The sequence below is a fragment of the Histoplasma capsulatum genome (assembly GCF_000150115.1).
Source record: "Histoplasma capsulatum G186AR genomic scaffold supercont2.5, whole genome shotgun sequence".
Lineage (NCBI taxonomy): Eukaryota > Fungi > Ascomycota > Eurotiomycetes > Onygenales > Ajellomycetaceae > Histoplasma > Histoplasma capsulatum.
The window spans coordinates 363286-387080 of record NW_025544805.1 but is presented as its reverse complement, the minus strand read 5'-3'; the positions used below and the strand labels follow the sequence as shown (position 1 = coordinate 387080).

Genomic DNA, 23795 nt, shown 5'->3' with positions numbered 1-23795 from the left:
TATTCCAACCGTCGATTTCTCCTCCTGGAGATCGGGAAATGAGCCAGAGAAACGTATGAAAGTTGCCAAAGAGATCGTGTCGGCGTGTCAGAATGTTGGATTTGCATATATTACCAACCATGGCATTCCTGCAGAGCGCCTGGCGGAGGCATTTGCATGGTCAAAACGGTTTTTTGACCTCACGCCCGAGCAAAAGCTCCAAGCTCCACACCCGAATGGTTCTTCAATCCATCGGGGATATTCCTGGCCAGGCCTCGAAAAGGTATCACAGGAAATGGGTGATAAGGACATGCCGGAATTAATAATAAAGAAATTGCGAGCTATCCCCGATTATAAGGTATCTTGAGCCATACACAGTGTTATTTATTTTTTTTATACTGTCATCAAGATACTCGTTCGCAGTGCTGGAAAAAAGCGAGTTATAATACTCATATTTTTTTTTGGCTTTTACAGGAAAGCTATGATATGGGAAGTAATGAGGATTCTCACCAGCCGAACGTCTGGATTCCCGAAGATACGCTTCCCGGCTTCCGAAGCTTTATGATGGAGTTCTATTGGGAATGCTTTACCGTTGCTAGTGATATTCTTAGAGCAATATCCATTGGCATCGGTCTTGGAGACGAACACCACCTGCTCAAATTACACTCTGGTCATAATAACCAACTTCGACTCCTCCATTATCCTCCATTGCCGGCTGCAGCGTTGGAGAACGAACGGTATGCCCGTATGCCTGCTCATACCGATTGGAGTTCCATTACCATACTCTTCCAGGATGATTGTGGCGGCCTAGAGGTTGAAAATATCAAGCGGCCAGGCCAGTTCATTAGAGCCACGCCGATCGAAAACGCTCTTGTCATGAACGTTGGCGATCTCCTTCAAAGATGGAGTAATGGTAAGTTACTCTTTCACTCAGTAATGGATCCACATCACCTCTTATACCCCCCAGAAAATCTAAAAATAGTTCCGTTAAACTTAGAAAATGGAGAAGATGGTTTTCAAGCCCTCCATAATGAAGACGTGGAACTATGGTTCGCCTTGTAAGACCCTTACTTACTATGTATACCTTATCTGCTCATAGATAATCTTCGCTCCACATCTCACCGCGTTACTATGCCGCCTTTCACGGATACGTTCGATGGACCCAATCGCATGGTTAAGGAACGTTACTCGATCCCCTATTTTATCGCTCCGGACCCAACATCTGTGATAGAATGCCTTCCCAGCTGCATAAGCCCGAGTAATCCGCCTAAATATCTTCCCATTTCACAAAGCGAATATAACTTAATGCGAGCTAGGATGCACTACCCGAATACAGCTACTGAAGCTGGAAGCGGACAAGCTTACTGAGAATGGAAGTTTAGGTTGATCTGAGTTAGTGGCGGTTATGACATCAAAATATCAAGGGTTTATTTTTGGGATTTGCTATTGAAGAATTTATCACCATACTCATGTCAAATCCTTTTGAACTATCTGCTCTGTTGCGTGCTCATTTTTCAATTTTAGTTGTTGTTTCTTGGTCCATTAATGTTCTATAACATTCTCTGCCAGATAGGGATCAACCATATGTCTTTAGGATGAAGTGAATATTTTCATTTATGTATACTGTTATCACTTCCACTAATTATGGAATGTTGTATATTCTGGGGCCCTCCTTTATAAATGGATCATGACAACTTTGGTGTTAAGCCTTCTAGAATACTTGGGTCTAAGTTGTATCTAATGCACAAGCATGAGTGTATGTATGTACAGCATCGACACTCGACGCTACATCAGGGGGATAAATGACATTGATGAGGAAAATCCCCCAATGGCATTGAAACTGCATGTAAACAAAGACACAGGAGGGCAGCCTGCAAAATTGATACGCAACTTGAGAAATGCTGAACGGAAATGAATTGAAACAGTAGGACACTGAAACAAATTAAGCATCAAAAGCCAATGAATCAAAATGGTATTGGTAGAAGTACACGTACTTGTTTTACAGTGCAAAAAAAGTGAGGAGTGCCTAGTCATCTAGAGTCGAACCTTGAAATTTTGAGTGTAGCTGTAGTACTTTCAATATACAGGATTATTTATACCTTGCCAGTCGCGAACAAAGAGTGTTCGGGGTTCGTTCTCAACAAATTAAATAAAAGATTACAGAAGATATATAGCCCCACGAAACAAAACAAAATAAATATACTCCTTAATCCAATCTGTGTCCAAAAAAATAATGTCCAAACCGCGACCAGCACGAACGGTCCACCCCAAAAATGCATATATATATATATTTCCCGAACACCCTTCAGCACCCTATTGTTCGAACTTCATGTAACTTCAAATGAACATCCTTTTTCCTTTAAGGGGGGAATATAAAACATTGGCTTTTGATCCTCAAGGGAATCACCAGTTCTCCATCCAAACTCAGCTCTCATATCTAATTTGAATTGCGCCGTATTCCATGTGACGTCCATGGCAAATGGGCCGGTTCCCTCATCTGGAGGACTCGATCGCTCTGATTTTCGCACGGCTTCCTAGTTTCATGTTTATTCGGCGGAAAACTCGCGCCTGGAGTATGACGTAACGTTGGGACAATTCACCGAGCATGTCTAGTGGCTGGACGTTAAAGTCGAAGATGGCCTCACACTTGTCACAGTGCCGTAAGACATTGGCGCATTTGTGGCAGGATAGATTTTCTGGATGGTTCATGACTTTGCAGTAGACCATATCCCAAAGGTCAGGGTTTTCGGGGAACTTCAGGTGGTCGCACACTCTGATGGAGGAGTTTTTGAGCTGAGGACCGAAGAAATCGTCGCGGTCAAAGACTTTGTCGTGGTCAACACGGATGGTAATGTATTTCTCTCCTGCTGTTTCGGATGTGTCAGGAAACTCTACTTCTCTTTCAGAGACGAGTACAGTAAAAGTGTAACGTTCCGTCCGAACGTTCTGAAACCTGGTCGGCATTATGAGTGATAAATTCTTCGGACTCTTCGTCGACGTTTTTGAAGTTGGATATGTAGATTCCATTGCTCCTGCCGTTGTGCATGATCTGCCATTCGCAGGTGGTTTCGTCCACTTTTATGCGTCTTTCCGAGGCAAACCTAGAAGCACATCCAACAGAGCAGTTTCGCTTCCTCGGATGCAGTTCAAGACACCACGCACAGGCAACGTACTTGCGCGAGTCACCCTGCAAGCGCTGGAGGAATCTATACCGTTCGTATTCCATCGGAAATGGTTCGTGGCATGCACGGCTCCAAATTTCTGATATCTGAGGCACATCCATGGCTTGAAAGTCACTTTTATTGGAGAATTGATACGCCCCTAAAATTTGCATGTAAGTTGTGGTTCCTCTTGCCTATTCAGGTCGAAAATTAATCCACTTACTTTTGCAGGTAAGAGCGAGTGAGGCTTTGTCGGCCGGACCGAGGTTTCCCACAATTTCGAGAAGGAGCTCGGGTGGCATGCCGATAAGTGTGCTCCTGTTTCTTGATACGGTAATTTGCATGTTGCCCCTTTTGTCACCATAACGTTGCTTTGGTCGGGCTTGAAGACTTTTTGGATGGATACTAAGGAGCCCAGTTAGGTACACATGTCGAAAATGTTGGAATTCCTGAGAATAGTGCTGAGACGTCCAGAGGGTTGGAATAGGAGAGAAACATACTCTGTCATTCTTGGATGACGACCAGTCATGGATTTGCTGGAGTAGCAGTGGTCGGCAGCTTTGCCTTCTCTTATATGTTATATTAGCCAATGATGTGGGTAGGCATATGTAAATAAGGAGGCAGTATATACGTATATGTCATCTTTTGTGTGCACTCATACACGTACAGCTTAAAATCCTCGTGGGGTAGAGAAGGCTGTTTTGAAGGATGTAGAAGGTGGAAGCCTAGCACCCTATTTGTAACTCGATCTACGGATTGAACATGCTTAAAAGATGAAGTATGGAGAATAGTCCTAATATCTAGCGGATAGGGTATTGAGAATAGTTCATCTTTCGAGTTTGACAACGAGGTCCTCGTTGGACAGCCAGGACAGTAGATGTAAATGTTCTAGTAGTTGTAGGAAAAGTGACGTCAAAATAGACATCCCAGACAGACCGGAGAACCGAATCAACATATGGATTGTATATCTAAGGATAACAACATTTGTTAGAAAGGTTGCGATTTTCACCAGCATGAATTCTGCCCCAAAGGGCATGGGAATGACGTCAAACCATATTTTCGTGATCCTCTACTCATGATCGCGGTTAAAGGTTTTGGCAATGCTGGCTGACTTTTACACTCCAGGCCGAGGATGCAGCCTGTAAAATAACATCTATGATATGAATCGTGAAATGTAAGGGTTTCACTCAAAACACATAAGTTTAGCTGGGCTCTTGCGTGACAAACAAGATATTTGACAGGTGAGACACTTGTACAGAAAATGATGGATTCTCCATGAATCAACAGAGAAGGAAATTTTTTATAGAAAATATTAACTTAATCTCTGGGGATAGACAGCCAATGTAGGCTTACAAGCATCACAACTAGGGATGGGCTGGAATGGGGTATATTATTGACAGGCCAGCCAAGCATGGTATCAACTTCTGCCGAAGTTATTCTGCATATGGCCCATACAAAATATACACTGGAGTTGGGACTAATAATGTTCGTATTTGGAATAATCAAATAAATACATTATTTTGGGTTACTGTGTTGAGAGGATCCAAATGTCCTATCAATCTCCTATGATTCTTTAAAGCAATTAGTACTAAACCTATTTTATAAGGAGGAGGAGAGATTTCTGGTGAATACCTGTTAGCATTTTTGTTTTTCGAATGTTCCTGGTTGTTGGAATAAGCTTGATTAAGCTTTAGGCACTAACCAGGCTCGAACCAATAATGATCTGGTCCGACAGGATGAACATCACGTGGTCACAACAACTTTATTCGAAAAGTGCCCGCCTCTACTACTCCACGACAGAGAGACTGAACTGTTTGGTCAATAGTTAATTTAGTAAAAGAAGAGGGATGCCATAGTCTTGTTTCTAGAACCATTCCTTCATGCGACGTAAAGCTTTCCTCACGAGCGAGAGAGCCTGCGACCGCTTACGTGTGGACGTGGCATCTTTCTTTCAAGGTCATCTGGCCTAATGCGGGTCATCGGTATCGGTAAAGAGGGATTACTGAATTATATAACTGCTCTCGGTGTAGTTTCAGACATAGTTTACTTAAATAGAGCCTCCCTACGCCATTTTGCTTTGGAGCTCTGATCGGTCAAGCGTCGGAGATAGATCTGAGCATTTGATAGTCGTTGAGAGCTAATTCTTTGCATGATTCAGATTTGGCTGTTGTTAGGCGCTGCGCCAGCTCTCCCTCGGTCTCAGGCAGTTAGGTCTGCTTCGCTTGAAGCAACTTATCTCGTAGAAGAGGTTTATTGACTAAGTTCATTCGCGTGATCGAAGCAAATTGAATCGGATCGTTTTTCTACTTGGAGGCATCAGCGACGGTATTTCAGAAGATTTCTGAACACTATGGGCTCGTATTTAGTCTGTGTGCCTTCTAATTACCATACCCTTCTGCCGGCCGGCCCTTTAGCTCTGATCTGCGTGTCCAATCACTTGTTGGGAACCAATTCACCGTGGATTTCAGCACGTGAAAAGGGTGTGAATATTTGACCATGCTTTTGTGATTTGGTGTCTTTGACAGTTGGCACTAGTGGGCAATGGCTGGAAAGTTCTGAAGTAGTGGAAAAGAAGTGGTATTGCGCAACATGATCAGGACGCTCAATGAGTGGCTTGAATTTCCATAGATCATTCTCCATTCCTCTTCTTAATTTTATAATTTTTCATCTATTGTCATGGATTGTGATATTGATAATATTCCTTGTTCGGCGAAGGTTCTTGTTTCTGATTATCTGCATGTATAAGCCGCCAGTAGCAAGGAAGTCAGTAGAGAAGAGTATCTGGGATATTAACATGTTTCACTTTGGTTCTCAACACACTTGGTTTCAAACCGTTATGTTCACTCCATTGTGAAAAAGGTCTCAATAAATGATTGCAACATCAAATCCCGTTCATGTAGGTTTTTGCGAATCATCAGGAATTGAAATAGGGATCAACATGCTCAACCAGGGCTAGAATAAATAAGCTGAAGATTATCAAATACCTTGGTCATTCAGTTTTGATAATACCTGATGCACTTCATTCACAAGAAGTTTGAAATATGTATTCCAGAATGGCAGGCTAGCATCATGCTGGAGGGTATTCAAGTGAGGCTCATACACAGTTGAGTCTAAAGCCAATGTGTATTCGGGGGGCTCTGGCAAACGGCCTTGGCCGAGGAACAAGTCAAGAGGGTCAAGAAACATACAGCTTCAAACACGCGGCCTGTGGTCATAGTACACACCGAGTATCAATGGCAATTCTAATGCCTTCAACACTTTAATAAACTTGAGTTTTGTGGGCGATCTCATCCTCAATGTCGCCAAACCTTTTCACCCTTCCACATAGGGCGGTTCGGCAACATATATGGTTAAGGAACTAAATCTGAGTCCGTTCGTCTCGGCCCCCCACGCATAAAAATATTGGAACTGCGTAATGAATGAGCCCGCCAACTTCCGCAGTGGCAGATGGTGAAAGTTGCGATGTAGGGTGCCAAGCCCGGAGCTAACCTCTTTCCTCCAGCCTGGCTTTCCTTTCCGTTCCGGTCCGATCTTCGGCCCATTACGTCACGTGGACGTGGACACCAGCCAGTTTCATCATGAGCAGCAAGAAGTCCGTTGGAAGATTCGTTGAAGCTCGCTTTATTCGCACCAACTAAGAAAGGCGGCCAGAGAGTGCCTTATCAAATGACATCCTTATATGGCGCTCTGACTCAGCCTTCAGTTTTCCTATATATCACAATGGCTACTGGCACAAGAATATATAATTAATCACTGGTGATTCATCCAGTGACCATAGTTTGATTTGGCTTACCCTATGCTCGCGACAGCAGATATGTCTGATGGCTCCACAAACGGTGCCCGTCTGAAGATTTCGACTTGTAAGTTCCGCATAGTGCAGCCCCAAATTCAGCACTTCTGAAACCTTTGCTGACTGGGGATTAAGCCTCAAAGCCAAAATTCCATTTCGTTGCTGGCCTGGCTTCCGGGCTCTCTTCTGCCATTCTCCTCCAACCTGCAGACCTTCTGAAGACTAGAATCCAACAAGCACACCAAACCTCTGCGCTCCTTTTCACCATTCGCAAAATCCTTGCATCACCGCAGCCAATCCGAGGTCTCTGGCGAGGGACACTACCCTCAGCACTTCGAACGGGATTTGGCTCCGCTCTATACTTTTCTAGCTTAAATGCATTAAGGCAGTGTGTAGCAAACCAGGGCCCATTAGTCCCTCTCCATGGTGATCGCGATGACAAGCGCACGCGCACATCCGCGCTTCCGAAACTCTCTCATACAGCAAACCTCCTTACCGGAGCCATGGCAAGAACTGCGGCAGGGTTCATCATGATGCCTGTTACTGTCATAAAAGTTCGCTATGAATCAGACTATTACGCCTACCGTAGCATTTGGGGTGCTGGGCGGGATATTGTGCGTTCAGAAGGTTTCAGAGGCTTATTTTCCGGTTTTGGCGCAACGGCGATTCGTGATGCGCCGTATGCTGGTCTCTATGTTGTATTTTACGAGCAATCTAAGAAGAATCTTAATGCATTGAACTTCGGTGGATTGACGACGGCACGGCCGCTCTCCGACGAGCCGGCTTGCAAGGATAACTCGGAAAAGCAGCTTGTTACCTCGTCCATATCGGTTAATTTTGTCTCCGGTGCGCTGGCTGCAGGCTTGGCGACCAGCATCACGAACCCATTCGATGTGGTTAAGACACGGTTGCAGCTTATGCCGAACAAGTATCGCAATATGGCCCACGCGGTGCGGCTAATGCTCCGTGAAGACGGAGTGCGGAGCCTTTTCGGGGGCTTGGGTTTGCGCATGGGCCGCAAAGCAATTAGCTCCGCGCTTGCATGGACTGTATATGAAGAACTGATCCTAAAAGCCGAAAAGAGGTGGCCAGATCAGGATAATATCGAGCAATTAGCGCCATAACTTGACTACTGTCTTGTTCTACAAGATCAACGATTTCATGGCATTTCTTGGTATATGATTCATTTGGATATATTGCGTTTCCCTAATGGCTCTACTTTTGGATCATGGGTGAGTGAAACGGATGGCATTTGGGCGGTTAATACTCTTCTTGTTCTGGAAATTCCACTGTATCATAGGATAAGCATTCTAACCGGCGTTTTTGGAAGTGATGGTTTTAGATTAACATCGCTACTATTAATATTACTCTTCCTTTATCTAAAACACATGAACGAGACATAACCAGGGTGGCATGGTTTATCAAATCGCAAAGTCCAGTAGATGTTCGTGGTGACACAACAATCAGCCCATAGCTATAAAATCCAATCTCACTGTTTATTGACAAGGATACTGAGAAGCCGTGGAGTCTCACCATTATAGCACCGCCTGCTGGCTGTTACCAACGGTATATCTTACGTTGATACGGTTCACAATTTTCAGCGCTTCATGTACTCCCTCTTGTCTTTACCAAATCTAACATATCTATTCTATCTTTTGCCCCTTCTTTCAATTCGATCGGTGTAAGCTGTTAAATTGGCACCCTGCTGCTGATCCTGAGTGATTTCAATAAAGTCATTTACTCCGTAGTCCTCTACCAAGCTACGGATAAGCCCTACTGTCAATATTATTCATTTAACAGGGTTACTGAGGAGTAATCAATGTTGGCTTAAACTGTAACCAGTCGACGATATTTTATTACTCCAATATTGGTATTTGTACCGTGCAATGAATTTTAGAGCTTTTGGAATGTGCTTGAATTATCCTGCTGAGTTGAAAAAGATTATTAAATGTATCGCATAGAACTTGATTAAAAATGACTATTTTAAAATATTAGATGGGGATTGAACAGGACATATTAACTATTAACAATTAGTAGTATGGTTTTCTGGCCTTGGTCATACCAATCTTACCTAGGTACCCAAAGAGTGGCCAAGGAAATTAAAGTGTGTAATAAAGAAATCGATCATTATTATCTCATCACTGGAAAAGTTTCCATCGCTGAATACAAGAGACCTGTCAAATACCTCTCACGTCTCCCCGCCTCGCTCAACGCGGACTCAGTAAGTAACGTTACATGACTACACGAGTCCGGTGACACACGAAATTCATCGTGCTGATAGTTGTCCGCCATTGGCGATATCGATCTTGCCTCGACATAGTCTGAGGCTGAGGTTGGCGAATTTGTAGCGGAAGCCGGAGGACGCCCGTCATATGCCCAAAGACTGTGGGGGCTAAGTGAGGTTGTAGGAAGGTATAGGCCAAGGGTGGTATGTAAACACTCAAGAGTCCGTAAGAGGAGATGGAGGAGGAGACCCAGGCTCACATCGGAGGTGCTAGTTGGCTCGTATCGACCCAACTTGAAAGTTGGGAGAGGCAATGGCAAAGGAAACGGGGCATTTGGATGAGTATCGAGCTCTTTCTGGTGTTGCTGAAAATAGTGGTAAAGGGGTATTACGAGCGTCTCGTAAATCCCAAGAAGGCGGAGATAACAGGTAAGTGTAATGAGGGCAGTTGCTGGTTCTTGTTGCTGTCCGCCCAAGTGACTCTGTTGTGAATTAGATGAGCATCTCCGTCGTAATGGTGAGGCGTGGGGCATGTAAGGATAAATGTGAAGAGACGGGTACGCTGCCGTACTTGCTTCTTGGTATAGCTCTTGCATTATTTCGATGAGGTTTTCGCTTAGCAAGAAAATCGCGTCGACTGCAGCAGTGGGAGTGGTGGGAGTGGATGCGGCGGTCTTGGGAAAAGGGCTGCTGGGAGAGGACATTATATCATTTGGATGCACCGTGCCTTTGCAGTTTGTTGGAATGCTGAGAAGATCATCTAGTTCCAGATGGAGCTTTGAGAGCTTGTACATAGGCGTGTTTGTATCTCCCTTGCAGTTCCAGTCACTAGGCGAATTGGGATTTGATAAACATTCCGAGAAATTGGGTGCTGAAATTGGAACCGGGGAGGTAGTCCAAGATGAACTACGGAAGTCCGCCAGGTTGGCGACTTGGGGAATTCCCCCTGTAAGAGTATCTAGTTTTGATGAATTCAAAAGCCAATCGGAGTCATTTTCTGTTAGGAGCAAGGGATCATCCACCCCGCACGAGAGAGATGCACTCAGTTCATGGTAATTGAAGGGCGTCGGAGACTGGCTGATAGCGGAATCTCCCTGATAAAACTGTGGCACAATATGCAAGGGCGGCGATGGACTATCAGAAGTCATGTTCTGCACTGCTCTGTAGTCAGTTTATGTCCTAACCTATTTCCCTTGAAAGTATGTTTTGCCTACCTGGCCATTGTTGCCGCATGTCTGTGGGAGCGCTTACTGGGGTTGCGCTGATACCTGGATAGCGTCAGCTACAATCGTTCAGATGATCAAAAAAGAAGGGAATGAAGGGTGGAATTTACCAGACGAAGAAGCGCACGTCGCGTGAGGCTCTTTGCGCGTTCGTATTAGTGCAAGTGGCACAACTTTTGGCCTAGAGCGTTCCTCACCTATATCTTTGTGGTATTGGTGTGTGGGTGATTGGAAAATTCCAAGTGATTTTGGTCTTCCCAACTTCATCGATGCACTGAAAACACAGCGGATTCCAATGCGCTCACATCGGCTGCAGCGTTCTGAACCTGGAGCTCTGGCACACTTGCTTTTCAGAGTATGGCATCTGTCGCAGGAGGTTCTTTTCTTGCCAACCCTATTTCGGTGAATTGGTAACGGGCTCATGTTGGAAGGTTAAAAATGGTATTCCAAAGAAGCGAATCCAACCAAGTATTTGGTTTTGGGATCCCAAAATAAAAAGACATCGGAGAGGTTTGCCTGTGGCATTTGTACAATTTTACCCAGACACCTCTCTCCGTGGGAACCCATGCTACCCCTCAGAGAGAAACAGAAAAAGAGAGGAGGGCGCAATCCTTGTCGTCACTTGGCAAAGAGGAGTGTCAATTCAACCTAGTGGCTGTAGCAGTTCGGGACGCATTGATGGAAACTCCTATGGCTGCCCAGGATGGTGTTTGCAGCATTGCATCCACCTAAAACTATCGACGGATGTTGGGCACCTGCAGGTCCCTAAACTTAGTTAAGCGATAGCTGCTGTTGCGGTTGGCATCTCCAGAAGCATTGGCCAATACTGGGCCCGAGTCCTTGCCGGAAATCCGCACAGGCGTTCAGCATCTGGTTAGTCTTCCGCGGCTGCGCATGAAACCCACCAACTCCCCGAAGGTCGACAGAATCAACCGGCAAATATGCAGGCTAAGATACATTTTTAGAACACATCCATGCACGAATTGGCCGCCACCTGCATAATTTCTTACCTGAATAGATTGTCATCGTGATGTGAGCGACCCCACCATCAGTGCTCCATGCATATCCCTTCTTAAATCCTTGGCCGCTTTGCGTCTGATGATTCAACCAGTTTTGATGACAATTCTCAGATGAAGATGGTGCGATTATATGACCATCAGAGACTCACAACACTGTGTACTATAGCCGAATATGAATTGAAACAAGTCGTCCTTCAGTGCATTTTGGTGTAAGTTACCTTCGGGTGCGAAGTGTTCGGTCAAGCTTGGGGGACAGATGCAGATTTCCAGCACTGTGGCTGTGCCCACTGGATGACCGCCCTGGCTACTGGATCCAGCCTAATGACCCCAGATGGGATTAAAAGACACATTTGTTGTTCGAATCCAGTCTCGGGAAGCTAGTTGCCCCGCACTGATCAAGATTAAATAGAGTGGAGGGTTTATTTCGTTTGCTTTGATGTCCTCAGCCAGCTTTTGGCGTTTCGTCACAACTTCTCGCCCGGAAGACCAGGGTTCCGCGTTCAAATTGAAGTCTGCATGCATATGTCCTCAGGTGCAGAGACGTGTGATACGACTGAAGATAAAAGGCAGTCTAGGAACTGACACTGATAGAGGGAAAAGTTAATGTTCACATAGGTGAAAATCCTGTTGAGGTAAATTATACAGCGCAAACCAAGTTGGCCACAGCGTAGAGTCTATTAACCCTGACTAACGTTGGACAAATGAACAAGGAACAGATTTCTGCGCTGACCACCTCAGTTTATTGTAGTAGTTGTAGTTATCAGCGGATTTTCCCCTGCTAACAGCTTCAAAGCGCTTATGCAAGGGGGTTGGATATCCGCAAGAGAAAGGTAACAGACCAGAAGTTTCAGCCCAAGTGGCTGGGCCGTTCTAATATGTGATTTTAAGTAGTGCATGGAGGGAACCTGTGTACGAAATAAATGACCTGACTGGAATTATTTTTTAGGAGATTCCTCTAAAAGCGTTAACATATCCGCTTGCATGCCAACATCATAGGGGACTAAAAATGCAAGGAACAAAGGGCCTTTTACGCCGTCTGGAGCAACGAACTGTAACCTTTGAGCTAGTTTCTAAGTGGCCAATGATGAATATATTGATGATATATATATATGAAGATATCATGCGGCCGATTTTGACGGAGTCTATAAACTGAGCTGTAGACTGAGAAAGGTTTGTTTGTTTACCTTTATCGATGACGTTTGTGGCCAGTGTTTTCATTCCCAGAGTGGGTCAGCCAACCCACAAATTCTTGAAACATCCTATATGCGCTTCGTTGAAACTATCTCTTCCCATCGACTTCAAAAAGCATAGTTCCCAGCGTAGCAGGGATAATGCAATCTGTAGGAAACGTCTTAATGTTAGCTATCATGAAGAGTTTGTAGAAAACCCTGGCTTCGGATTTGCGCGCGTGATTATGGATTCCCCGGCTAACTCGAAAAGTCCCTCTTGATTGACGCGTTGAGCTTATAAATGTTAATTGTTAAGCGTTTTCAGTATTTTCCCCAACAGACAAAACGTTATGTCCTGGGAGGTCACCCAGGGACACCTGAAACGGCAACAGGGAGTACTGTCTTCTCGATAATCCGATTCGGCCAAATTGAAACAAGGGCAAGTTTGCATCAGGTCTCGAAGAGCAGACCTGCTGATATACCCGGTAATACTCAAGCACCACACTGCACACGACACAGATTCATCAATGAACAAGCAGAACGGCAATCAAAACCTGGCCCCGGATAGATAAGCCGCGTCTTTCAGGACAGGGTAGTAGGAAAATTCCGGCAACGCAGGTAATATCTCAAGCATGAGAAGACGGATCGCAATTGGTCCAGACGAAGCTAACTGAAAGACGAGAATTGGCATTATTCCATTTGAGCCGCACATCTGCTCGGGATGTAGTGTCAACCAGCACCATGTGTAGAATGGGAGACTTGTTAATTGAAATCGAGCAAGGTATAAATGGCAGCCTTGCAATCGGGAGAAGGGAAAAAAAGAACAGGTGCCCGTAGAACTCCAACCAATAAACCGCTGTTAGAAAGCGGAAGCAAAACGGAACTTGAAACGTAGTTTCAAGAAAATCTAGGGTAAATGCTTCAATGGTGCACACCAAATTCCTTTCACCTAGTATTCTAAGGACGGAAGAGCCGCTCAATTCCAGCTGGGGGCTGATGCTCTTCAGGGTAAATAACAGGGGAAACCTAGTCCCACCATAGGCAGATGACATTCATCGATATGGTGTAGCACGGAAACCTGATAAAAGAGAGAGTGGGATAGGTTGATGACCCTCAGCATGGGAGAGGCTGTGCATAGTTTTATGTCACGTGGTGCATGTCCCTTGATCAATCTAAAAATATCCCCGCTGCATGCAGGGTGTTGCCCGGCAGAGCGGTGTCAGAAACATGGTTTTCGGAAGACGAAGGAATCCCGAGAGAGGTAAGTACAGTGCAATGGCAACCGGACTTTTGTGAGGAATGCAAATTCGAATACATGATGCCTCTTGGTGCTTAGCTCAAATATCTGGGTTTTTATAGCAGCAGCATGCAGTTCGGGTCAAAATATATACCATCCCACCGTAGGGGAAACTAATGGTTTCTTCAACATTTTTTACTCTGAGAACTATTGGGTTCTGAAGCGGCAACATCCCTGGAAGGAAGGCTTGGGAAACAAAGTACTTATTTGTCTAGTCGACTGGCCGCTGAAGCGATAGATGGAAGGGAGCGATTGACAAGAAAACACTTGTTTAGATTTTACAACACAGGCAATAGCACCGCTTGATAAATTCTAGAAAAGAAAAAAGTTCTTCGTTACGCACCTGGGAGGCATTTGGAAGCAAATTTTGTATAAGAGCAGATACTAGAAAAGTCGTTGCAAATATGGAGAGTATACTCTTTGCATAAGAGGTAAAGGAGGAAAGGGGGAGGGGCGAGGGGGTGGTGTAAGATAAATGACAAATAATTTATCAAAACAATTCGAATATCAGCGGTCAACACCAGAACAAAGTGAAGCTAGAAAAGACGAAGCACCAACAGGCTAGTGAAGGGCCAAGTAAGAGAAGGGAATAGGAACCAAGATATGCACGTCCGCAATGTCTGGAGACGTGACCGCGCGAATAAGGATCGGGTGAAACGGACGGAAGAAGCTCGGCCAGACCGCATCACAACAGATATAAGTGGGATATGGCTTTTTACCACAGTCCCCAACCACTCGCTCGCCGTGGCGACTTCTTCCGTGTTCGAACCAAATACATTTCATCCCGATCCCGAACTCTGACACCCACTTGTGGCTGTGGGGGAGCGGGGGCAATCAGAAGTTTTTGCCCATGGCGTAGTGTTTTTGTGTGCTCGAAGAGCTCCTCCTGCTCATCGTCTGTAATCCAGCGTTTGATAAGAATGAATTCCTTGTCACGCTGTGATGTTTTCGGGAAAGAGGTCTAAGTTAGCGGGCCCTTCTTCATGTGCGGAACGAATTTAAAAAGGGGAAGCGAGGGAGCTGAGAAGCAATAAACAGGGGCACTCACGTCATCCCATTCCCATGGTATATGGAAAAAATCTAATGTTTCCGGTGAGATATGTAGGGAAGAGACCTAAAGGCAAATTGTGAGCCTGGGGTGAAATACAAAACAAGAACAAAGGGCAAAGAAAGGGGACCCGGCTCCTTCGTTGGAAAAACACGGAGGGATAGCGCACCTTGATAAACGTAGGCTTTATGGCTGGATGAGCATGAGACTTCGGCTTCTCTTCTCCCTTGAGTATGGCCGTGATTTGATCGTCGGTATAACCAGACTTTGCAAGCGTCGCCCTAGCACGTTCTTCGAACTCCCTGTCTGCTTTTTCTTTGTCCTTCTTTTCCTTTTGTTTCTTTTCCGCTTCAATCCTGTTGTATTCGTCGACTGCTTGCTTCTTTAATTTAGCTTCGTACTCTCGACGTTCGGCCTCTTCCGCCTCCTTCCGGGTTCGCTCAGTCTCTATCTTCTCGCGGATTCGCTTTTCATGCTCTTTTTCTGCTTCTTCCTCTTCTCTAGCCTGTGCACGTCTTACAATAAGTTGGTCGTCGATATATCTCTGGGCTTCTAGATCGTGCTGCATCTGGAGTAGTCTCTCTATCTGTAATTCGTTTTCGATATCCCGGCGAGACACGCTATGATCCCTGTGGCGGCCCCGCCGATCTCTACTCTCTCGATCTCTCACACGGTCTCTCTCACGGTCTAACTCCCGTTCCCTCTCCCGAATTCGCGTATCTCGCTCCCTCTGTAACTCTAGTAGTTGTTCGTCCAATTTTCTGTTCCGTTCCTCCATCGCGGCTTCTTCACGTCTTTCCAATAGTCTCAGCCTATCCAGCCGCAGGTGCTCCTCAATATCCAAACGTGGGGAATGGGAGGACCGGGATCGTGGCCTGCGATGGCGGCGCAGTTGTTCCATCTGTTCGTCTAGGTCTATAAGGGCTTCATCTTCCGCGAACAGTTTTGGTCTCGCACGGACATGGGAATGGGAGCGTTCGCGGCTTGGGGAGCGAGCTTCATTCACGATGAAAATGTTGCCATCTCTACCCTGGGGTCCTACCGACGAAGCACGAACACGACCACGTCTCGGAACTTCTAAGTTCTCTCTAACCACTCTTGGGCGAGAATGTCGGCGAACTCTGGAGTGTGAACGGACCACGAACGAGTCATCGTCCGAGGAAGAGTATGAAGAGACACCGCCACCGAAGACGATATGGGGTGGTGCCATGTTTGGAAGCCCTCCTCCTGGACTAGGCGTGCCAACTTCTGATCGATGGTCAAGTGACTACCCCCTCTGGCAGTTCCTCTCGTCCTCCAACGGTAACAAGGGACAGGAATGAAAATATTGACAAGAAGGCTCTAATTCACGGTGAAAAAAGGTAAAGTGGTAATCTGGACAATTTTCAAGCTGGTTGGATTTTGTAGGGTGAACAAAAATGATGAAGGAAAAACAAGCGCTTTCGTTGAAAGGCGGGGTAAAATTCCACTTCGTAACGGGACAGGTAGAGAGGATAGGCGCTTAGACAGAACTTGATCAAGAGGAATGGAAGTAAACGTGGTTGGCTACTTATGATTCTACCCTTGCCAGTAGCTTAACGGGATACTTTCTTTTATGGGTTTTGCATCGATGAATGAACCTGGTGGTTTGACAGGGGGTTCGTTATGTCCTGTTTCAAAACCAGAGCTTGAATTATATATGAACGGTGGTTTGTGAGTCGTCGCACGTTGACTTTTGAAGACCGAACGATCAGGTATGGACTATGATAGGAGTTGAATTAAATGCATGCCATCAAATAGGTCACACAATCCCAAGAGGCCCAACCAGAGGCGAAAAGTTTGTTTTTTGGAAGACGAAGAATAAGTTGCAAGGCGAGGTATAGAATTCTAGGTGAAGCAGATGGTAAGCTGTTTATGTCGGTGAGGAGGATTGGGCCAGCACCGGTAGCAGCCAGGCCAAATCAGCTGCTGATTTGTTTAAACCGACCAGGCTTCGAAGGGTATCACGTTCGCTCCACCTTTGGGCAAAAGTTGCATGGCGCCGATGAAGTGCAGCACTGCAGCGACAGTGACCAGTACGGGGGCTTAGTGGGGGTCTCTTGCAACTGATTTGTGGGCTGGTCGCCCAGAGAGGAATCATAACGCCGCCACTTAATATTCGTATCGAATACTTGGTGGAGAAGATGCCTTGGCTTTTCAGCCTCCAATCTGTCAAATAATTGATAACCTAGGCTGCCTGGGAATTCATATTGGCCAAGAGGCTGTCTCATGCTGGTGCGCCGTCCCTGCCCAGCAAATGCCGGGAGAGTCTTAGAAGCGGGAGTATCATTCATATTGGACGAGGAGCCTAGAAGCTGCCTGAGAATGGTGGTCAGTCATGCTTGAAAGAGGAACTAAAGCCTGTTTCTGTTGCTGGTGATTGGCAGATGCAACGGCTGGAAGGTCAGCCAGCCCGACTTTGGAAGCACCGGCAGCCTGTCCCGTCGGGATAGGAAGCTCTATTTTCTGCAGAATTTTTAGGTATTTCCCTGGCCCAAACTGGGAATATTCGGGCTCAGGCAGGGTTTTTTGATGGTTGACAATCCTCCCTTGCCTACTAAGCTTCGAAAGTTTGTTTTGCATGTTCCCATAAGTTACCCCAAATTCAACAACTGGGCGCTCCCCGTTTTACAGGTTGTCCAAGGCATCAGTTATCGACGGCAACTAGCTTACTTAACAAAAATGATTAACCGCCGCGTTGCCAATGCATAGTATCGATCAATGGGCCGCTGACAACAGATCATATCAGTTTTACTCATAACACCCCAGCCATTGGGCAGATATGCAGATGATTTGTTTTCAATGCATGATATTCTTAGATTAATGGCTATTTTTCATTACTTTCCAAGTCATTTTTGATGATGTGTCTGAATAGTTCAATCTGTGAATACGCGCGCTCCTATCTTCTTTTGTTCAGCTCTTAATATGGTTATTAGTTTATGGCCTGTTCACGCGTTTACGGGAGCAAAGAGCACCGAAACATACTTTCAATTCATCATATAACGTGATATTTCTGGAATTAAATACCACTACTATAAATGCGATCTAAATTGACGAATTCCCTGTCCATTTTGCGGAATCTCTTCCTGACATTGAATGGCATGTTGATGAGAATCTAGAGCCCAGCCTGTCAGTCTCCACCGTATATGGTGCCTGAGGGGGTTGCCAGATACCCACTGCTGGACATACGCTGTATGGGTTCTTACGATATCCCATTACTCTCAGCGGCGGTCTTGTTAAATTTCCTACTTGGGCCCTGACAGCACTTCAGCGTGGCTGCCGCGGAAATCAACTAGAAAACTCGTGTTTGGCATGGGATGATCATGCAAACAAACATTCGTTGTGAATACCTATTCCGCAAACATCCATATGTTTGATGGTGAGGCTGATTTGGGGTGACGAGAAAATTCATGTAGAACGTAATAGTAGCGCATTCTCACCCTCTACTCGACACATTCGTACAATGAATAACCCGGCCTGTAATCTCCCGCCCAACCATATCGCGACATTCACCGGTGCTAATATCTATCTTGGTTTTTGAAAATCTTAGACTATAACACGGTCCTGGAAATTCAACATGAGTGAGTCGATGGGGAGTCTGACTGTTTATAGAGGAGTAATATTTTAGCAGGCGTATTTATGAGAAGAAACAGGGGCATTTGCAATTTCTCTCGATTTAGTTAGGAATGCCAAATCCGGGAGTTATAGCAATAACGTTTCAATGACCAAGGATCAGATCAGATATTCGCGGTAGACGCCTGCATGTAACTCCAATGCCATTAGGCTTGGGGATTATTTTTCATTCCCCTAAGGTATTTGTATGTAGAAGATCATATCATACCACGAGCCGCGCTTGTCTTCCGTTCATGGTGCCATAACGTTTGCAGTAACATGGCCATTGAGTCATGTCAAAATGACCAAAAGAACAACAATCTCACACATATATGCGGTCGACCTGCGATGGCGTTTGTCCCAGATCCATAATTTGAAGGTATGAAAAACCGACAAGGACCGTTCTCATCGGCGCTCATCTGAGCTGGGTAGCTAGTCAAAATGCATTACCAACCTCCAACGGCCAGCGGACGATTCCGGGGTATACATTCGAACAAGTACAGCATATCTCAGCCTTAACCCCATTTTCACATTATCACTCATGCCTTGCCACCAGTCTTGAATATCTGGTCCATATGTTGCCGGCTATTTTTATGTGTCGTTTCCAAATAATGGAGCTTCTTTTCTAGATTGGATATTGCGGTTTTCAATTCTCCTTTTTCCGCCGATAGCCGTTTATTCACGTTCGTGATCGGGTTTGCGACAAACCTAGAAAAGCCCAAAAATGATAATGTCAGTAATATTTCTTTCTCTAATTCCGTTTCGTGTCTTATATTTAAGAGCGCAGGTCAAGGGGGAAGATCAAAGGGATGAAGATTTAAAAACGTGACCGCGGGGAATAAAACACATCACACATTTTCCCAACCCCCTCGTATACATTCGTTTCCTTGGGTAACTGGCTAATTTCGTTCGATGTGAGTTCTAACAGGCGCAATTCCCGCTGCTTCCCTGTAATTTGCGATCTGACAATATTGATCTGTTGCTGTGTTGCGATCGCGCGGGATTCAATTTCTTGTACGAGCTATGTTTTCAGGAAATCCATGACATGTCAGAATGGCAATCATGGTACGTAAATATTCGGAACGGTGAGCACCTTTTGAAGAGCTTCTGGAGGGATAGACATTTTGTTTTAAGGTGGGACGAATGGCGACGGACGAGCGCCCAGGGTGAGTTGAATGGATATTAATTGGATAAAATACGATGAACGTGAGGTTACCGATTCATCAGTGGAATCTTTTGCTTTGGAATAAGGCTCCAAATATGAAATACTTCACCTGGAAAAAGAAATGTCTTCGCGGGTCAGGATAGATCACATGACGAATCAATTCATATCACATGATTCAGACGCCCCCGACTTCGACGTCCTGCTCTATTTGATGAGTTCCGTGGTGTCAATCTTACAAATACCATAGATAGATGAGGGAATAAACATGAGGCACATTCGCCTTTATCCCTATGGTTCTCTGGTATCAGTGGAACCAGTCTATGTTGGAAATACTGTCACTAGATCCCGGGTTTTTATTGAAACTTCTGAAGGAGAAACCAGCCCTATGGGACACCTTCAAACCGGTTTTCCTCCGCTTTACATCCTTCAATAATCCTTATTGGAGCGACTGGACAACGTGGCTTTGATAGCAAGAACATAGCGAACTCTTAGATCGTATTGATGCCTCAGTTGGAAGCGATTGATTGACCCCGTCACCTCCACGCAACCCCGCGATACCTTAAACTTCGAAACCAAAAATTAGGGGCCGACGATATTTTTCTCGGGGAGTGGTTGGCCACTATGGAGTTTAGTAATGAAGAAGAGAATCCCGGTTCCCGAAGCCCTCGTTTCGCCTGACCCGCGGCCATGGACGAATAAAAAAACGTACCCAACATCGATGCCATCCGGTTCCCCAATCGGATTGAGGAGGGGCGCCCGGATATTTGGGTTTGCCTGGTGAAAGTCAATTCAGAATCTGTTGCAGATTTCTGTTTAGCATGCTAGAGGTTTAAAGAGCGGACAGCAATCGACACAATCCGCAATCAACTACCAACGTGAACCAAACGAAGCGGTCGACTGTTAAATTTATATTATGGGACGACACGCCAAAAGAGAGGCCATCAACATAACAATGATTTCCATATCCGCCTCCAATTTCTAAGAGTGCGTCCTTCTATGGCCTCAGCGTCCCGCCGTATTTCAAAGCGCCAACTTTTGCTACTGGTTAACTGAACACTTTGGCTTTTGTCCTTATACCGCCGTTGCCGAACCTCATCAAAACCCAGCGGTGCTGTTTACAAGACGGCATGTTTCGTGTTCCAACCCGCCTTGGAGGTGTCGTGGGTTTTAGTGAGCAGAGACCAGGAAATAAGTTTCATTTCAAACTGTCCATATCCACTAACGAAAATTGATTCTAGCACTTCCAGTGACCCGCCGCAGCTTGGGGGACTCTGATCCTGAAAGCATCACGTACACTAACCGACCAATTAACTTTGAACAAAAGCGGGAACTGCACGGCGCTCTCATGACCATATTATTCATGATCCCCTTCCCTATCGGTTCGTTGTCGATGCACCTCCGAACCAAAGTTTGCATCGCACCATACATCCATGCGCTTATTCAAACAATCGGCATAATCATGGCAATCATGGCCGTGGCGCTGGGCATCAATTTGACAAGCGATCTAGAATTCTGGAATCCGCTCCGCACCCATGTCATTGTGGGATTAGTTGCAACAGGAATAATCCTGTTCATTCAGCCTGCGCTGGGTATTGTACAGCACCATTACTTTGGAAGAGCTAGGGCTGGATATGTTAATAGCCGCATTTTTGGCGTTATGCATAGATGGCTAGGGAGGGTAGCTGTAGTTTTGGGCATGGCTAATTCTGGCCTCGGATTCCAGCTGGTTGGTGGCGAGGAAAATGTGCCTAAGAGATCTCTGGTGTGGAACTTTGTTCTTATGGGCGTCTTCATATTGTTATGGTTTTCGGCTGTCCTGATAGATTTCCTTGGACGGCGGAGGGAGAGGCCGGTGCAAACGGAGCGGGAAATAGCGGAAGCGTTATCTACCACAGCTGGGGAAAGCGGCGGTATCAGGAATACAACCTTTCAAATCCCCAACAATAGGCTTCCCCGATAAAAATTATCTCCTCCTCGTCCGTTGTGAGAGCCGATAAGAACCATCGAGGAGACTCTAGGGAAGTGAATTAGGGCTCTGCAAGGCTGCCCTAACCCTAATGCGGCTAGGGTTTGGGTCGTGGCTAGCCGAATTCGGAAGCCACAGGGCCCCAGGGCAGGAACTGGCCAGAAGCGGCGATTGATGACTAACCTTGGGAGGGCAGACCGGCGAAACACCTACAACCCTGCCTGAGACACCACGGCTATCCAGGTTGATAGTCTGCTGTTCTCCTGCTGCTCGTTTCAGTGCCAGTTACCAAGTCCACTGGTGTGTGAATTCGTCTCACCTGCTAGTTTCTCAATAACCCAATTACTACTACCCCTCGGGCACAAAGGCCGAATCCTTCGGAGCATACGTCACAAAGTACTCCTACTAGTTCAAGATCCAACCCACCACTTTCTCTGCTCCCTCAGCTTATTTTCTTTCTTTATTTTCTTCTTTAAAACAGCCATATATATATCGGAGTATATTCGTTGATAGAAATTATCGTATTCCTTCTACTTCCGTCACTCGCTGTGGAATGATCTGGGGTACTGGTCTCACTCACCACCTCCGGAACCCTGCGCATACTCGACTACACCAATCACCTTATTTATAGGTTGTTTTATAGTCATTTATGCGGCAGCATCCAATTTTTCCATATCCGCCTTCCCGGGCTGGGTACTGGGCCCCTATAACTTCAACACTGAACTGGTGCGAAGAGGTATGTCGTGTTCTTCCCCTTGGGTCACATGCCTCTGGAATGTTCGGCTTTTTAACTCCAGTCACCCTTCAGGATTACTATGCGAGCTTCTATCTCGCTGAGTTTGTGAATGCGCTCACGAATTGTTTATTCCTCTGGTTAGGCGTCAAAGGCCTTCTGAGTTGTAGAAGGAATGGCCACGACTCAATTTTCCAGATCGCCTTCCTTGGTTACCTCACAGTCGGATTGGGCAGCTTCCTCTTCCACGCTACCCTAAAATGTACGTCTCAAAAAATTTTACTCGTATATCATACATACCGCTGCGGGCATTTCGTCCCGAGTATCTATGTAATAAGATAACTAACAACACCATAGACCCCATGCAACTCGTCGACGAACTTTCTATGATCTACACAACCTGTTTAGTTTGCTATGCCACATTTTCCTACTCCAAACCTACGAAAACTCGAATACTCCTAGCCCTATTCCTCCTGGCCCTTGCTATTATCATAACTTTGTACTACCACTATATCCAAAACCCAATCTTTCACCAAAACGCCTATGCTCTTCTCACGGCTATTGTTCTCCTTCGCAGCATGTGGGTCATGGAGGCTGCGCTGCGGCCATCGTGGCGCAATAAAGGCCTGGAACGAAACCAACAGCTTCACTCCTACGAAGACATGCGTGACCTGAAGATCTTACATACTATGTGGGTTATGGTGGCTTACGGCCTCGCCACCTTCTTGGGCGGCTTCGCGATCTGGAATCTGGACAATGTGTTCTGCTCCCGCTTGCGTGGATGGCGAAGAAAGATCGGGCTGCCCTGGGGCATCCTACTGGAAGGTCACGGCTGGTGGTATGTACTAACTCCTGATTTACATATCTGCTTTTGTGAAAACGAAATATCCATGATCGCAAATATATGTCTCTACCTCTTTTGCAGTCACTAACGGGTAAAAACAGGCATCTTATGACTGGAATTGGCGCCTACATGTACATTGTCTGGGGAATATGGCTACGTCACTGTCTAAATGGACGCCAGGAAGAATATCAATTACAATGGCCCCGCATTTATAGTTTTCCGGACGTCGTTCGCGTTTCCAATCAGGGCAAGAGGAGCACAAATGGTTCGACCAAGTTACCAGCGGCGCATAAACCATATCAAAATGGTATGGCGAAGAAGATCAATTAGGCATTTTTTACCCACCTTATACTGACCGACCTATTTTCTAACTCTTCTGCTATATATATATATATGTATGTGTGTGTGTGTGTGTGTGTGTGTGTGTGTGTGTGTTTGTTTGTGGAGGCATGAAGGGGACTGCCCCACCTCTCAGCAACGGCATTACGTCGGCCCTATATAGACGCACGGTTCTGTGATATATGATGTATCTGTATTAGACAGGGTT

General features: G+C 45.7%; 10 protein-coding genes across 10 annotated transcripts; 4 read left to right on the top strand and 6 right to left on the bottom strand.

Annotated features, from left to right (window-relative positions):
- Positions 1-55: 55 nt before the first annotated feature.
- On the top strand, positions 56-1347 carry HCBG_04076 (thymine dioxygenase; the record flags this gene model as incomplete). The annotated part of the gene is made up of 3 exons (XM_045431125.1): positions 56-337; positions 454-892; positions 1079-1347. 3 exons carry the CDS (start codon positions 56-58, stop codon positions 1345-1347), a joined length of 990 nt encoding a protein of 329 aa, XP_045287678.1.
- Positions 1348-2472: 1125 nt separating this feature from the next.
- Positions 2473-4176, bottom strand: HCBG_04075 (uncharacterized protein; the record flags this gene model as incomplete). The annotated part of the gene is made up of 6 exons (XM_045431124.1): positions 2473-2846; positions 2923-3300; positions 3364-3545; positions 3641-3709; positions 4077-4108; positions 4150-4176. 6 exons carry the CDS (start codon positions 4174-4176, stop codon positions 2473-2475), a joined length of 1062 nt encoding a protein of 353 aa, XP_045287677.1.
- A 2595-nt stretch (positions 4177-6771) lies between these two features.
- Positions 6772-8318, top strand: HCBG_04074 (solute carrier family 25 member 38; the record flags this gene model as incomplete). Its single annotated transcript, XM_045431123.1, has 2 exons — positions 6772-7000; positions 7066-8318. 2 exons carry the CDS (start codon positions 6955-6957, stop codon positions 8052-8054), a joined length of 1035 nt encoding a protein of 344 aa, XP_045287676.1.
- Positions 8319-8921: 603 nt separating this feature from the next.
- On the bottom strand, positions 8922-10800 carry HCBG_04073 (uncharacterized protein; the record flags this gene model as incomplete). Its single annotated transcript, XM_045431122.1, has 4 exons — positions 8922-8950; positions 9123-10310; positions 10369-10422; positions 10488-10800. The coding sequence occupies 4 exons, from the start codon at positions 10798-10800 to the stop codon at positions 8922-8924; spliced, it is 1584 nt and encodes a 527-aa protein (XP_045287675.1).
- Positions 10801-12876: 2076 nt separating this feature from the next.
- HCBG_04072 (uncharacterized protein) lies at positions 12877-13256 on the bottom strand (the record flags this gene model as incomplete). Its single annotated transcript, XM_045431121.1, has 2 exons — positions 12877-13069; positions 13120-13256. 2 exons carry the CDS (start codon positions 13254-13256, stop codon positions 12877-12879), a joined length of 330 nt encoding a protein of 109 aa, XP_045287674.1.
- Positions 13257-14577: 1321 nt separating this feature from the next.
- On the bottom strand, positions 14578-16120 carry HCBG_04071 (uncharacterized protein; the record flags this gene model as incomplete). The annotated part of the gene is made up of 2 exons (XM_045431120.1): positions 14578-14799; positions 15080-16120. The coding sequence occupies 2 exons, from the start codon at positions 16118-16120 to the stop codon at positions 14578-14580; spliced, it is 1263 nt and encodes a 420-aa protein (XP_045287673.1).
- Positions 16121-16892: 772 nt separating this feature from the next.
- HCBG_04070 (uncharacterized protein) lies at positions 16893-17511 on the bottom strand (the record flags this gene model as incomplete). Its single annotated transcript, XM_045431119.1, has 2 exons — positions 16893-17236; positions 17358-17511. 2 exons carry the CDS (start codon positions 17509-17511, stop codon positions 16893-16895), a joined length of 498 nt encoding a protein of 165 aa, XP_045287672.1.
- A 207-nt stretch (positions 17512-17718) lies between these two features.
- On the bottom strand, positions 17719-20834 carry HCBG_04069 (uncharacterized protein; the record flags this gene model as incomplete). Its single annotated transcript, XM_045431118.1, has 8 exons — positions 17719-17827; positions 17914-18043; positions 18106-19248; positions 19395-19561; positions 19876-19909; positions 19942-19993; positions 20415-20501; positions 20756-20834. The coding sequence occupies 6 exons, from the start codon at positions 20832-20834 to the stop codon at positions 19080-19082; spliced, it is 588 nt and encodes a 195-aa protein (XP_045287671.1).
- Positions 20835-21164: 330 nt separating this feature from the next.
- Positions 21165-21665, top strand: HCBG_04068 (uncharacterized protein; the record flags this gene model as incomplete). Its single annotated transcript, XM_045431117.1, has 1 exon — positions 21165-21665. The coding sequence occupies one exon, from the start codon at positions 21165-21167 to the stop codon at positions 21663-21665; it is 501 nt and encodes a 166-aa protein (XP_045287670.1).
- Positions 21666-22320: 655 nt separating this feature from the next.
- Positions 22321-23578, top strand: HCBG_04067 (alkaline ceramidase; the record flags this gene model as incomplete). Its single annotated transcript, XM_045431116.1, has 4 exons — positions 22321-22407; positions 22480-22666; positions 22762-23242; positions 23350-23578. 4 exons carry the CDS (start codon positions 22321-22323, stop codon positions 23576-23578), a joined length of 984 nt encoding a protein of 327 aa, XP_045287669.1.
- Between the last annotated feature and the right edge of the window lie 217 nt (positions 23579-23795).